This window comes from Aedes albopictus, chromosome 3 (genome assembly GCF_035046485.1).
Source record: "Aedes albopictus strain Foshan chromosome 3, AalbF5, whole genome shotgun sequence".
Classification (NCBI taxonomy): domain Eukaryota; kingdom Metazoa; phylum Arthropoda; class Insecta; order Diptera; family Culicidae; genus Aedes; species Aedes albopictus.
Window position 1 is genome coordinate 180,812,067 of NC_085138.1, and position 16,085 is coordinate 180,828,151.

The window sequence follows — 16,085 nt, forward strand, 5'->3', positions numbered from 1 at the left end:
GCAAAATGCGTTTCAATCCTGTCCAGTGCGCATTTGAAGGTGAAGCTTGGTATTTGCTAAGTATGCTTACTGCTGCACAAATATCAGGGCGCGATACTAATGCCAGATATTGCAAACAACCAAGTAACTCTTTAAATGGATGTGATGTTAATTCATCATCATTTGACTTAGCCCATCGTACGTTTGGATCTAGCGGAGTGTTAACTGGATTAGATTCGAACATTCCAAATCTTCTCAAGATTTTCTCAACATAACCTGCTTGAGAAATTTCCATGATTTGATTTTGCATATCTCGGTGAATGTCCATACCCAAGAAATGACTGACTTCTTCTAAATCTTTCATTTGGAACAACTTTCCAAGTTCAGATTTTATCCAGTTTAGTTGTGATAATTGTTTTCCAACAATAAGTATATCGTCTACATACAAAATTAAAATCAATCCTTTTGATTGTGACTTATACACACAACAATCACTCTTCAATGGAACAAAACCCAGCTTTCTTATTTCATCATTGAATTTCTTGTTCCATGATCTGCTAGCTTGCTTTAAACCATACAAACTCTTTTGTAGTCGTACGATTTGAGAATTGCCTATCTCATCGTTTGGAAGTTTCATGAAGATTGTTTCCTCTAAATCTCCATAGTGAAAAGCAGTCTTCACATCCATTTGATGAATCAACAATCCATTCTCATTAGCGAGTGACAGAATTGTCCGAACGCTTTCCATTTTAGCTACTGGCGCAAACGTGTCCTGGTAATCAAAGCCAGGTCTTTGAGAGCAACCTTTTGCAACCAACCGTGCTTTGTAGCGGCCATCATCTTTCACCGAAAAAACCCATTTCGAATGAATAGCCTTTTGATTACTTGGTAAGCAGTTTACCACTGCCCAAGTTTTATTTTCATGAAGAGACTTCAATTCTTCATCGATGGCGGATTTCCAGTTCTTCCAGTCTTCCCGTTTCTTTAATTCGGCTACCGTTTCTGGAACATCTTCGTTGAACGGTGCAGAAGCCATCTTGGCTGAACTTGGTTGAAATCTTTGTGGAACTCTCCTCTCCCGTGCGCCACGTCTAAGTTCTGGTTGCTGCTGATCGGTGTCCTCCTCCTCAGCATCAGTAAACTCTTCCTCAGATGTCTCGACATGGTTTACTGCTTCTTCTTCTCCCTTAGGCTCAGGAAGCTCTTGTTCATCATCTTCAGTGGGCTGATTCTCATCATCAACGCTAGGTCCAACTTGATTTTCTTCTTCCTGAATGTCAATGTCTTCTTCCTCACAGTGTTTCAATTCCTTTACAATAATGGGGAGGTTGATATTTTCCGCCATTGTATTACTGCAAACATTTGATTCGTCAAAAACAACATTTCTGGATATTTCAATTACTCGGTTGTTTTTATTCCACAACCGATATCCATTATTCGCATAACCTACGAATGTTAACCGTTCCGTTTTGGAATCAAGTTTGTGACGTCTCTCTTTTGGAATTTGCTTATACGCATGGCTACCAAACATCCTCAGATTACTAAGGTTTGGTTTTCTGCCATTCCACATTTCAAATGGCGTCTTGAATTCAACAAGAGCATTTGTCGGAGACCTGTTAGTAACGTACGCGGCCACATACAGTGCTTCTCCCCACATTTCTTTCGCTAGTGCGCTCTGATGGAGTAAAGCTCGAACCTTCTCCATTAGCGTTCGATTAATCCTCTCACTCACTCCGTTTTGCTGGGGAGTATAAGGTACAGTGAAGATCATTCGAATACCTTTGCTTCTACAGTAGTCTTGAAAATCCTTCCCTAGGTATTCTCTTCCGTTATCGCAACGCATTTTAGACAACTTTTGACCAAAGTGAGCTGTTGCCATTGCTTCATATTCTTTGAAACGATCAAATACGTCACTTTTTCTTTTGAGAAGATAAACTACTGTGAAATGGGTAAAATCATCGGTAAAAGTTACAAAATACCGATTTCCGTCGTAGGTGGATTTCTCCATGTACCCGCATACATCTGTATGCACAGGTTCAAGTGGTCTACTTGATCTTGGTAATTGCATATCAAGAAACTTCTTGCATGACTGTTTGCCCGCTAAACAACTTTCGCAAACTTCATGTTGCTTAACCAAGTCTTTTGATGGATAATCTATTCCATCAACCATGTTGTTTTTGAGTAGTTTTTCTAGCCCAGAAAAACTCAAATGACCGAGTCGTTTATGCCAATCGGTTAGACTCAGCTTTCTTTGACTAAACAACGCTGCTGGGTCGACAGTATGCTCCAAAAACATATCAACGCAAAACAGACCATTTTCATCTCTTCCCTCAGCGATAACCTCGCCTTTATTCTCAATCCGAACCTCACCATCCTGAAAAGTGACCCTTTTCCCCATGGAATTAATCTTTCTAACTGAAAGGAGGTTTTCTTCTAAATTGGGAATAAAAAGAACGTCGTACAATTCAATACGTTTTATTTTTCTATTTCCAACGATCGATTTCAAAGTTACCTTTCCTTTCTTCACAGCCTGTAAGGTCTCCCCCGACTTTGCTGTGCTGATGGTAACCGGTGTTGCCAGCTTCACCGCATTCTGCAACAATTTCTCATCGTTCACCATGTGACTCGAAGCTCCAGAGTCCACAGCAAACGAAACCTTGCGAGATTCTCTTTTATTTGCGATTCCCGCTAGCAACGCATGACCATGCGAGCGAGAATAATGTTTCTTCTTCTGCTGCTGCTTCTTCAAGGTCGGACATTTGTTCTTGTAGTGTCCCGTTCTTCCACAGGCATAGCATTCGATGTCCCTTTTGTTCGATTTTAGCGCCACGTCTGGCACTGCTGGCTCATCGTCGATCTCCATTGTTTCACTTTGTTCGGCGTCCAAAAGCATACGCTTTATTTCCACCAGCGGTTTCTTACAAAGTTCATCGCACGGCAGAACGGTCAATGCCCCCTTAACGTGTTGATAACGCTTCGGAATAGCGATCATCAGAGCGGCCATCTTTTCCGATTGGTCCATCTTCGTGCCCATCCGATCTAGCTCTCGGATAATCATCTCGTACTCATCGAATAGTGCTGATATTGTTGCGTGCTTCCTGTTCTTGAGCGAGAACAAGCGATCACGCATAGCGATCATGACACCAGTACCAACTTTTTGGTACGTTTTGACCAGCAAGTCCATCGCTTCCTTTGCATAGGAAACTCCGATCACCTTGTTGAGAACGTCGTTGTTCACCCACATCACGATCTCGTCCAGGGCATTCATGTCGTCGTTGATCCGCTTCCGTAGTTTCGCCTTTCGTATCTCCTCTTGCGCTTCCGAATTTCCCGCCACAGGGTTGGCGTAATCTTCTTCGGGTGGCGTACGAAGCAACGTGTTCGTGAGGCCCATCATGGCGAGGTGGTGCTCCATTCTCCACTTCCATGCCGCAAACGTCCTCTCCGATCCGTCGAAAATATGGGCACGATCTCGCACCGATACGGCGGTATACGGCAGCTGCCGTTCTAGAGCTCCTCTTTCTTCGCGGTTTGCGATCTCCTGACGCAAGTCTGCAGGTTGACCACCTGTCTTATTTTCGCACTCAGACATGTTTCGATATCTTCAAAACTTGGACTGTCGAATATTAATTCTACTCAGTTTACTACTGGGCCCATAACCTGTTAAAACTTAAACACAGTTTTGGTTTGGTTTGTAGATAATGATTCTGTATTTCATTTGTCAGGTCGTTACAAGTGGTCAATGTTCTATATCGATATGGCTAATTCAACTTTATAGTTCAATATGATTAATATGCTAATCTAATAGAATTACTCGCAACACTGAATTCAAATAGGATGTCACTAATATGTCACCAGAACATTTGTAGGGGTTCATGTACAACATTGCATGCAAGCTCCCATTGGATCACGTTGGGTATTATTGGAAATGTCATGTTGTACGTCATCGATCCGTCAATGCCGGATTGTTATTGTTTTGATCTAATCTGATCGTCGCGATCGCCTCACGGTTAGTCACGATCAGTACGTGATATTTTAACAGATGAATATGGTGTATTTGAAATTGTAAGATTTTCTTGAATTTTTAAGGGTATGCCGTATTATCTAAATTAAGAGACTTGATCTCCCTTTTGATTTGTACTAAAATAATAACTATTCGACACATTTTATCGTTGAATATACAAGAATTCCAAGTATCACGGAGAAAAATATAAAGTTATATCAATCATATTGCGGTCGCGAACAAGCATATTTGTGCACTGACTTTTATATAAGCCCTTTTTGAGATTGTATTACGCATAATACCATAGGACGAAGCATAACAGAAGCTTGAAATGATTAAAATTGATGAACTGATTAGAGCAAGAAATATGGTTGACTCAATCATATTATGCAAACATCAACAATATTTATTATTGATGGTTTGACAGCTCATTTATTCTCATGGTAGATACAAGCATGTTTATGCTTAACTCAACCCCTCTTAACCCTAGAATTGAGACTTAAAGTAACTGTTTCGGAAGATTGTTTTAAGCATACACAAAAATTCGTTGAAATGAGGTTATGTTGCATTTCAAGAATCAAAAGTTTTAAATTTGGGATGAACATTTCCATAATAGTGGTATTTTAGTGCAATATGTTTTTATTGTAACATATTGCACTAAATACCACCATTACAGAAACGTTTTATTAGCAAAACAAAAGTCCTTTATTTTCCGTAATAGTCTGTTTAAATAATTTGTGATTCAAATGATGTGCATTTCATAATTCAAATGAATCGACATCGACCCGGAAGAACAGTCCACGCGACGGCGTATTAGGCGGCCAGGGGTTGGATTTGTAGTAGGCTCCAGGCGTTTCACCAACGCTGAGGCATTCTCGTCACTTCGGCTCATCATGGGTTCTCCGGTCAGGTCGTCCGTCATAGGGAGCTTCGTGGAGTAAACACTTCGTGATATGACGGCATCTAGTCTGGTCCAGCGCATCTCCAGCAGGTCATCTAGCTTGGCTTGCACAACGGTCCAACGGAAACCGTCCAGTCCGGTTTGTCCAGATTGCCATCGATCGTTCTCCTTTAGCAGCGGATGTTGGGTTCCCTTATCCGAACCGAGGGCTGCGTTGGTTCCGGTGGTCGGCTCTTGCTTCTGTTTTGGTGCTGCTGCTGCTGCATTTCGGGCTATCTTCTTAATCGGTGGTGCTGCACCTGGAAAACATTGAAATCAAAATAGACATGAGTTTTGGAATTCACGCTCCCCTTTACCGGCGGCAAACTTACCTGAGGCTGAAGTGGCAAAGTCAATGAAGATTGATTAAATACCAGTAGCACACTTTCCATTCCCCCAGGAAGAAATAATTCACGCAATGAGAATTAGTGAACGATTTATTATATAAAACCAAAACAAGACAATAACACCTCCACCGCCGCCATGACGAACAATGACCGAGTTGACAGCAGTCAGGAGTCTCGGTAAACAAGGGGTTAAAGTAATGTCGTATATTGCTTGGTTTAAGCATTCGATGGTTGATGTTCAATGATGTTTATTTAAACGAAATATATGCTTGATGCAGACTTCAAATCATTGTGAATCAACCTTTTGAAGCGATTATGCCAAGAATATCTCCGAAGCTTGAGAGAACTATGTAAAAGGTTATATGAATCAGAAGACATTTCTGTCCGTGCAAATAGAAGCTTCCGAATAGTATTTTATTTTTCAAACATATAATGTGTGCGTAACCCTCGAGAGATCAAGCCTCCCCATGCCACTGTTATGTATACTAAGCTGCATTAGTTATTATATTTTTGTAACTGCCTTATTTGGATAAATACGTATGATAGTACTTTATTTAAACTATGTGCTGTGAAATTTTGACATGATTTGATTTAGTTTTCACAAAATTATATGTAGAGGCTTTTCGGAATCGCCTTAAAGATTTCGGACTGAAAACAAACCATCAGCCTTTCAAAAAAATGCAATGTGCAATCGCAATCCCTTGTAGCTTAAATCGTTCATCCAGGAGTAGTTTTGAAAAAAAAAATATTCTGGAAGAAAATTGTTTTTGATTCCGAGAAAATATGAGGGGAATAAGGGGCTGTCCATAAACCACGTGGTCATTTTTTTGGGACTTCTCTAACTCCCCCCCCCCCCCCCCCCCGCGTGGTCATTAGTCCATACAAAAATTTTTTTTCGTCCATACAAAATGCTCATAGGCCAAACCCCCCCCCCCCCCCCCTCTTATGACCACGTGGTTTATGGACAGCCCCTAAGTCTTCCCAGGGATCAAGCTTCCTCAGTCTCCCCTACAGCTTCAATAGCGTGGTTACTTGGGTACGCTTCATACAATTTTTTTTTGTATGGACGAAAGTCTACGAGGTTGAGGGGGGTCTGAGATAGCCAAAAAGTGGTCTATGATGGCTCATGCACACTGAACAGCCCCTTATTTAGAATGATTACGCTTCAACACCTATATTCCCCTGACACATAAGCATAAGAGTTGTCTACATCTTTCTAATATGCCCTACTAAACATCCCTTCTCATACCTCAGCAGTTGTAATGGCGTGACCAGGACAGCTATCGACTGTTGGGTGTTTGCGTCAATCTTGTCTTGTCGCACCCACGCACTATGGGCTATGGGGGATTCCCATACAAACAGGCGGACAAAAATATTGTTATCACATTTTCGAGGATTTCTTAGTGTTGAAACCGTTTCTCAGCAGTCCCGTACTAAAACTCTGGGTTTGTAGGGATCAGCTTTAGCTGTAAGATATTTATTTTTAGGGATTTTTCAATTTATAATTACAATCATACTTACAATTTATCAGTTTCTTTTCTTGTAAACTTCCTTTAGGTATTAAGGTCAAATTGTAGGTTAAGTAGGAATTTCTAATAATCTAGGAACAAATGTTCGGTAAATATAGAATAAATTCATTTATAAAGAAACTACTCACTTTCAGTGAAAAATACAAATTCTAAATTTATCCTGGTGTTTTCTTCACTGTATTTTAATCGGACAACTCGACTATTTGCACAGATACGATGTTTACGATCTATTCTGTTCATACAACTGTTGGTCATCCTTTATCTCCCCTTCCTCATCATTCTTGACATTGACGTTGAGTTCGACTTCTCTCCGTTTGACACATGTACCGACCCTGCAGAAATCACTAATCGTCATGCGCCGAGGGGTACTCGTCGTCACATCCCCCCGCCCGTAAACCATTATAGTCCATATCCGGTTTGCTTCCAGAAACGACGTCGAGTAACGCCAACTTCACAGCTGGTCTTCTCAAAATTCCATTTGCAGTCTTCACCCAGGCCTGCCGCACTCTGCCGTCTTTTCCTTTAGCAACCTTGTCAACTCTCCCTCTTATCCACTGGTTCCGAACTGCACCATCCACAACTAGGACTAGATCTCCTTCAGCCAACTCTTTTACTTCTTCGAACCATTTCGACCTTCTAGATATTACCGGCAAATATTCTTTGATCCATCTTCTCCATATTACATCCGACAAGTGCTGCACAAACTTCCATCCGTTCATCAGCGTTGCTTGGTAGTCCGTTGGTAGTACAGTCTGTTGCTTCACTCCAGTTGAACTCCCCAACAGGAAGTGATTCGGCGTTAGAGACTCCTGTGCGTCCGATTCCAGCGGAATATACGTCAGCGGCCGCGAATTTATCATTGCTTCCGCTTCGATGACAACCGTCTCCAAAATTTCGTCGTCTGGTCGTCGCTGCGCTTCAAGAATACCGCCTAAAGCCACCTTCACTGAGCGGACCATACGCTCCCACACTCCTCCCATGTGAGGAGCTCCTGGTGGGTTGAACGACCACCGAGTTGTGGTGTTGGTGAACGTTGACGCCAAATGTTGATTCAAATCATCCATTTCCTGCTTCAGCTGATTGCTCGCACCGACGAAGTTCGTGCCATTATCACTGAAGATCTCTGACGGTGCTCCTCGTCGTGACACGAACCTTCTAACCGCCATTACACAGGACTCCTTCGACAGGCTGTGTACAACCTCGAGATGCACAGCTCGTATTGTCAAACAGGTGAATAGAGACACCCACCGCTTAACAACGCTTCGTCCAACTTTCACCAGCACCGGACCGAAGAAGTCAACTCCAACAAAGGTAAACGGCCTTATATAAGGAGTAACTCGCACTTTGGGCAGCGGCGCCATAGGGGGCGGGCGAGGAGTCGCCCGACGTATCTTACATGGTAGACAATCCTGCGATACCTTGAACACGACTGACCGTAGTTTCGGGATCTCGTAGAGTTGCCGCATCTCGTTGACGATCGTCTCACGGTTGCAATGGCGATAACGACGGTGGAAATAGTCAACCAGAAGTAACGTGATTGGATGTTGCCGAGGTAGAACTACCGGATACTTGATGTTAGAAGGGATCCAGTCAGCATACCCAAGACGGCTCCTTGTTCGTATTACGCCTGTTTCATCCATGAACGGCCACAATTTGCGTAACGTGCTTGATTTTGGTAATGTGGCATGAACTGCTTCGGGTTTTCCCTTTGACTTGTGCAGCATTTCGGATTCCAACGTAAAACACTCCGTTTGTGCCTGAATCCACAGCGATTTCTCGGCGCTGCACAACTCCTCTTGCGTCAATAATCCTATCAATCGCGCCTCGCTTTGTCGAGATCGTTGGATGTTCTGAATGAATCGATGCACGTAAGCCATTGAACGGTGCAGCTTTTCCCACTTACTGAATCTATTTACGTCTACTACCCCTGGTTTCACTGCTTCATCATGAACGTTCAACGCCACTAGTTCCTCCTGCGTGGGTTCGATCAGTTCACTACCGCCTGGCCAATTGTCCTCGGATTGTCGAAGAAATTCCGGTCCTTGAAACCACCGATTTTGGGAGCGAACAGCCGGTCCATTTCCCCACTTTGTTGCGTCGTCAGCTACATTCTCTTTCGTTGGCACCTTCCTCCATTCGTCGACATCCGTCATCGATAGAATTTCACCGATCCTAAATCCAACGTATTGGTGATACCGCCGCTGATCCGATCGTATCCAGGCGAGAACTGTATTGGAGTCAGTCCATAATACGCGCTTCGTCGCCTTCAGTGCGTGCATGATGATCACACTATTGAGCAGACGAGTTCCAAGGACGGCAGCTTGCAATTCGAGTCGAGGAATCGTCAACATCTTCAACGGTGCTACTTTGGATTTTGCCATTACAAGGCTAACTGCCGGACCTTTTGGTGTTTCAACTCGGAAATACACTGCACATGCATAGGCTGATTGGCTCGCATCGACGAATACATGGATCTGCAACTTGCAATAACTCTCTTCTGTGGCGCCTTCGAAGTAGCAACGTGGGATTCGAAGAGTGCTCAATTCCGAAATCAGCTCGATCCACTTCTTCCACTGCAACCAACTCTTTCCATCGATAGGATCATCCCAGCCGATTCCTGTTGCCCAGATGTCCTGCATCAAGATGCGCCCGTGGATCACGAAAAACGATATGAGTCCCATCGGGTCGAAGAAGCTCATTACGGTGCGTAAGACTTCTCGCTTCGTAGGAACGTGTGACTCTTCAAGAACGTGTCGCAGATTATCCCGGAGGCAAACAGTGAACATGAAGGTGTCGCTACTTGGAATCCACTTCATTCCTAGGACGGATTCAACCCGATCATCCTTTTCCACGCTGATACTTTTTTCCGCCTCCTGCGATTCATCTCCAACCCGAGCTGCTATCGTTGAATCGTTTGACAAGAAATTCCGGAGCTCGAATCCACCTTCAGCGTGTATACTCTTCACTTGACGACCAATCTCTACCGCTTCCTCAATGGTTCCGAAGCTATCGAGGTAATCGTCCACATAATGACGGCGCACGATGGCTTCAGCTGCCCGTGGATACACTGCTTCGAAATCTTTGGCGTTCAGATTTTTTATATACTGGGCACTACTTGGTGAACATGCAGCCCCAAAGATGGCTACGTCCATTACATAGGTAACTGGCTCTTGATGTGGCTGCTCCCTGAACAGGAACCTCTGGAATTGTCGATCTTCAGGTCGTATGAAGAATCGATGAAACATTTCCTTGATGTCTCCGGTCAAAGCGTACCGAAACACGCGAAAGTTTCCTATTACTGCCGGAAGTGATGCTAAGAAGTCTGGCCCTTTCAGCAAAGCATCGTTCAGGGACACTCCGTCGACTGTTGCAGCCGCGTCCCAGATCATCCTCAATTTGTTCGGCTTCTTCGGGTTCACAACTATTCCCAGTGGTAGGTACCAGCACCGATCGGGGCTGGTAGTGCTCAGTTCCTCGTGGGTGGCCTTGTGTGCGTATTGTTTCGCCTCGTAATCTCGAATTTGCTCTCTAACGCGTTCGTATAACACTGTATCCTTCTTCAGCCGCCTTTCCAAAGAGCACAATCGTCGAAACGCCATGTTGTAACTGCTTGGAAACCGAGTATTGTCCGCTTTCCACAGCAGCCCAGTTTCGAAGGCTCCGCCGACTCTTCTGGTGGTTGTTTCAAGCAGCATTTTTGACCTCTTGTCCTCCTCCGATTCCAGAAGAGTAGTGGGATGCGTTACACCAGTGTTGTCTAGCGTAATGTAGTCACGAACCAGCTGGTTGAGCTCCTGTTCCTGATTGGTCCATCCTCCAAAGTGAAGCCCACATACGACCGTTGACGGTGTCGTTATTGCGCATCCGTAGATGCTCCACCCGATGCGGCACTTGGCGGCTATCGGTTCTACCCATCTTCCTTCTCTGATTTTCAACGGTACGGTGAGCTTCAAATTGTCAAGACCAATCAAGAGTTTTGGAGATACTTTCTCGTAGCTTTGAATAGGTAGACCGCGTAGATGGGGGTATCGATCACACATTTCGTCGTAGCTCACTGTTTGCGATGGGAGCAGTAATCCGCCGACTGTCCGAGCGTTGCTCAGTTGATACTGTTTCGTTGATCCTCTGCCTGAAATCTCAGCGCTGATCCGCCGCGATTTGGGCTCACTACGCTTGATGTTCCCGGTCCACTGCAAGTTCAATGGTTCCGTTGGTCCAGTGATTCCAAGTTGATCCGCTACGGTATCCTCCAACAGCGTAATTTTCGATCCTTCGTCCACAAAGGCGTAGATGTTCACTTCACAGCCCTTTCCGTATAGCGTCACGGGTATGATCCGGAACAATGGCCCTCCGCTTGCTACCGACTCGTTCGCATGGCTCGTAGACACCGCCGCATGAACTGCTACTGGAGAATGTAACAGCGAATGATGTTTCAGCCGGCAATCGTTGATTCCACATTCCTTCGCAGTCTTGCACGGCCACTTCCCGTGGAAATTCAAACACGATCGACAAAGACCACTCTGCTGTACGGCCTTCAATCTTCCGCTAATATCCATCGACTTGAACCGGCTGCATTCCGCCACCCGATGTCCTTCCGCTTTACAAATGGCACAAGGTTTTCTCGTATTACGGGAACCCGCAGCGTTAACCGGTACGTTCTCTGACGACACGGTGGTTTCTGTGTGCGTCTGTACGAAAGCCCGATCCTTGGTCTTTTGCTTATGTTTTTCGTTGATTGAGAAAGCATCCGCCACGTCATAGGCTAGCTCTACTAAAGTTGACATGAACTGCCCAAACGTATCCAAATCCACGTTGAACTGCATACTTTTGTACGCCGACCACTTGAGTCTGTAATCAACAGGCAATTTTCCCACCAGATCGTGCAGAAGGGCCGGATTAGCCAAATGTGCCTGCTGTCCCGCGTTCTTCAGATGTTGCACCAAATTGTCCACAACCAATCCAAATTCGATGACCGCTTCCAGATCGTGAATTTTCAGAGAAGGTAATCGACGAACTCGCTCCGTCATCGAGCGAATTAATGTCTCCGGACGACCGTATCGCATCTCTAGCGTGCGAATTACGTGCGGAACACTAGCCGGACACAACAGCCTGCTGCGCACCGCTTCTAGAGCTGCACCTTTCAAACAACGTTGCAGTCGAATCAGGTTTTCGTCGTCAGAAAACCCACAAGTTGAAGATGACCGCCGAAAATTGCTGATCCATATGGGCCATTCCTCAGGATTTCCGGAAAATATTGGCAAATCCTTCCCCATGACTTGCCTAGCTGCCAGTTGCCTACCTGTTGGACCTTCCAAGAAGTGGCCGTCATTACAGCTCGCTTGAATGTTTGACTCATTACTTCTCGGTACTGGTTGCTGCCTTCTACCGCTGATATCCGGTCTGATTAGCCCCGTTGCCACTTCATCGTTGCACATTCTTCGCAATCCCGCATCTGGTTCCTCCACGGAATGCGCTGGGTTGTCGTGTTGTCTGGTACCACCGATACCGCTCGTCAGCACTTCGTTCGTGTTTCCCGCACCGCGTCCGAAATTATCACTTTCGGTTTGTTCACGAACTCGCGCACGTTGACGATCTTCCCATACACTGATACGATCGATTCCACCCACCAACAGTTTCAGATTGCGACCGTCTGAATTGACTTGGTCACCAGAAACACCACCCACATTTTGTCTGTCAAACTCATCCACGAAATGTCGATTGTCGTAACCTTTCGAGTGAGCTTGCTGGTCTTCGTTTACCTGGCTAACCAAAGTCTGTACAGGGAGCAGTTTCATAGAGGAGACAATTTTATTTCGCATTGTTAGTGGGGGAATGTCTAAGCTCCTATCGGCCCTAATGTTGGCTGTTTGGCGGTTAGTAATTTGCTCGAGGGTTACCTGGTTTTGACCACGACTAGGGTCAACTGCTGACGTGAACTCTTTCAGGGGTCCCGCTGTCTGCTGCGTCGACTTCTCCAGCCAATCTTCCACCTTGTCCTTCGAATCGGCATTGGTACCAATTAAACTGCCCCTGCTGCTGCCGTACTCGGACGCCTGCCGAATCAGCTTTGCCTTTTCTTCCTCCGAGCGTCTCCTGATTTCCATCTGTTTCATCCTGAATTCCCGCTCCTCGGATATCTTCTGCTTCAAAGCGGCCTTCGCTTCGGCGATTCGTTTTGCTTCGATCGCCAACTCCTTCTCCCGTAGTTCCTCTTCGAGCTTCCTTTGAAGATCCAGTAGCTCCTTCTCCGCGGCGAGTTCTTCTTCGCGGATCTTCTGCTGATCTTCTACAGCTTTCAGCTCCAATTCTAACCGCATTCGGGAGCTCGAAGTAACGCTTTGCTCACCGATTCCTTTTTTGGACCTCCGGCTAGTTTTGCTGCCGGCCGATGATTTTGCGCCTGACTTCCTCACCGGGACTGGAAGGTTCTCCAGCGGATTTGCCGTCCCTTTAGGTTTCGCACCTTTACCTTCCATAGTGCAGTTCGTGCATTGCCATTCCCGATCCTTCACACTGGCATCGACTTTGGCGCAAGAGTAGTGATGCCAGTGCTGACACGTGTCACATGCCACCATGTCATCATGTTCGTCGGGTTGGGAGCAAAAGGCACAACTGCGCTGCGGGGCATTGTTCTCCGCCATTGTTCAGGAAATTCCACCACGTTGATAAATTCTAAAGGAATGTTGAAACCGTTTCTCAGCAGTCCCGTACTAAAACTCTGGGTTTGTAGGGATCAGCTTTAGCTGTAAGATATTTATTTTTAGGGATTTTTCAATTTATAATTACAATCATACTTACAATTTATCAGTTTCTTTTCTTGTAAACTTCCTTTAGGTATTAAGGTCAAATTGTAGGTTAAGTAGGAATTTCTAATAATCTAGGAACAAATGTTCGGTAAATATAGAATAAATTCATTTATAAAGAAACTACTCACTTTCAGTGAAAAATACAAATTCTAAATTTATCCTGGTGTTTTCTTCACTGTATTTTAATCGGACAACTCGACTATTTGCACAGATACGATGTTTACGATCTATTCTGTTCATACAACTGTTGGTCATCCTTTATCTCCCCTTCCTCATCATTCTTGACATTGACGTTGAGTTCGACTTCTCTCCGTTTGACACATGTACCGACCCTGCAGAAATCACTAATCGTCATGCGCCGAGGGGTACTCGTCGTCACACTTAGTTTTCTGTAGTTGGTTCGGCCAAAATATATTGTTAATGATGTTTTTAAGCATCTTGATCAAGTTTTGAAAAGGGCGTATTTTCAATATGGTCAAATAACTGATAATATATAAATAAGTTTGGATTTGTTTAATTTTATCTTATTTTTTTGTTTTCTTCACTTGGAATGATCAAAATCTTGTGGATTTACTGCAAAAATGAGTTCCAAAGGAAATTAGCTTAATTTTTTTGAGAATTGTCGTTTACCAACAAGGGGCGTTCCCATGCGAAAAAAAAACGCTGAATCTCCCAAGACCGCAATTTACCGCAGCATTTCGCATTGGAAATCGTTAGTGTAGACTCAAAGTTTAACCGTAAACTGATGTTGGACCTGGGAATGTGTGGGAAAAAAAAGATGCCGATTAACAAAATTCAATTTTTAATTCAATTTTTTCAATTTTTTTGCCTTTTTCAACTTCTTCTTCTTCTTTTACCGTTTTTCTTACAATTTTTCAACTATTTCACAAAACCACCTGTTTGTTGGAAAGCTTGCTTCATTACCTAACCAATGATGTATTGAAACCAATAGATAATGGTGATATTAATTAGAAAATATCGATTTGAAATTATAGGGTAATTGTTCCCTTCGTTGTGGTAGTACCTAATGTTGCGGTAGTGGCAATTGAGCACTTTTTCGACTGAAATGTTACCAAAAGGCATTTTTAATAGATGTATTATGCTTAAATTATGAGATTACACCATTTGTGTGCTTAAGATTTGCCCAAAAACCTATTTTAAAAAAATATTTTCCTTATTTTTTTGCTGCTGTGTTCCTATTGTTGCGGTAGTGTTCCTAATGTTGCGGTATCCCATATGATTTCAATGGGATACCGCAACAATAGGAACCAAAATTAAATTTTACCTCCATAATAGGAACAGTGTGCCTATTGTTGTGGTAAGCGAGTTATGATCGAAAACAGAGAGAAACGATAGTTTTTATATTTTTCCAAGCAAATTTGGATAGAAAACTACCAACTAACGTTTTGCAACCCTTCATTAAATGGTACGATCATTGTTTTTTAAATGAATTTACCTTAATACCACAACGATGGGCACACTTACCCTATGTTGTTTTTTAGCGAAAATCGATTTTTTTAGCTTTAGTTAACTTTGATGCACAATATCTTTGGAACTACATCAGCTAGATACTTGAAATTCTGGATTTCTATTAGTTTATATGTTTATTATTGAAAGAAAATTTCAAAACAAGCATTGGTGAAAGTCACTTTTCTGATTTTTATCCGCCTGATACCCTGTAGTGCCCCGGGGCAAAACGCCCTCACGCTATTTTTTTTAATATATACAGGGCCGGATTTACAAATGTGGGGGCCCGGGACCACAGTGTTGTGGGGGCCCTTCTTTTAAGAGGATATGTTTTTTTCATTGTAGAAAAATCCAGAAAACATGAAAAATTCTTTCAAAAATTAGGGTTGCTATTGAAGAAATTTAATCTGGCTTAATGAGCGTAACTAGAAAAAAGGCATCCACTATAAACTAAGCATAACAGAGATCCAGATCTAGTCTGAAGAAGATTTTCAAAGAAATTTCATCAAGTAAATAACGCTTTATCCGAGAGTGTTCATAGTATTAGATTCCATTAATGATCAAGTCGAAATTCATGAGAAAGTCCTTTTAGAAATTTAAAAATAGATTTTATAGGAGACATTTTCGATTAATTTCAGATAAAATTTATAGCGCTATCTTTGGGGCTGTTATTGCAAAACCTGCAAATAGAATTTCTTGCGGAATCATTGATGAAATCTATAGAGTTGCTGATCGATTACCAGGTTTCTTTTTTGTGGAACTTAAGCATTTCCTAACGCGACTTCGAGTGGAGTTTATGGTGAACGCGCAGAATAACTCCATGTGAAACTTCAAGAGCCATAGTGGTATTTTTAGCGGAAATTCTACAAAAAGCTGCTGAACAAATTTCATCGGAAATCCATAATGAGTTCCTGATGGAATTTCTGTTTTAATTTGCATAGAATTATAAGTAAAATTTCATAATAAGCTTTGGCGGACGAATTTTTAGCCAATTTAAACAAAAATTGTTTGCAA

At 43.3% G+C, this 16,085-nt stretch overlaps 2 protein-coding genes across 2 annotated transcripts; both read right to left on the reverse strand.

Moving 5' to 3' along the window:
* Positions 1 to 4,724: 4,724 nt before the first annotated feature.
* On the reverse strand, positions 4,725 to 5,314 carry LOC134290471 (adenylate kinase-like). The gene is made up of 3 exons (XM_062857620.1): positions 5,308 to 5,314; positions 5,255 to 5,260; positions 4,725 to 5,182 (listed from the first exon to the last, which is right to left on the reverse strand). The coding sequence occupies exons 1-3, from the start codon at positions 5,312 to 5,314 to the stop codon at positions 4,725 to 4,727; spliced, it is 471 nt and encodes a 156-aa protein (XP_062713604.1).
* Positions 5,315 to 7,142: 1,828 nt separating this feature from the next.
* On the reverse strand, positions 7,143 to 13,670 carry LOC134290473 (uncharacterized). The gene is made up of 2 exons (XM_062857622.1): positions 13,597 to 13,670; positions 7,143 to 13,541 (listed from the first exon to the last, which is right to left on the reverse strand). The coding sequence occupies exon 2, from the start codon at positions 13,437 to 13,439 to the stop codon at positions 7,143 to 7,145; it is 6,297 nt and encodes a 2,098-aa protein (XP_062713606.1). The 5' UTR covers positions 13,440 to 13,541; positions 13,597 to 13,670.
* Between the last annotated feature and the right edge of the window lie 2,415 nt (positions 13,671 to 16,085).

Coding starts and splice junctions, on each gene's coding strand:
- LOC134290473 (XM_062857622.1), bottom strand. CDS start 13,439: ATGGCGGAGAACAATGCCCCGCAGCGCAGTTGTGCCTTTTGCTCCCAA.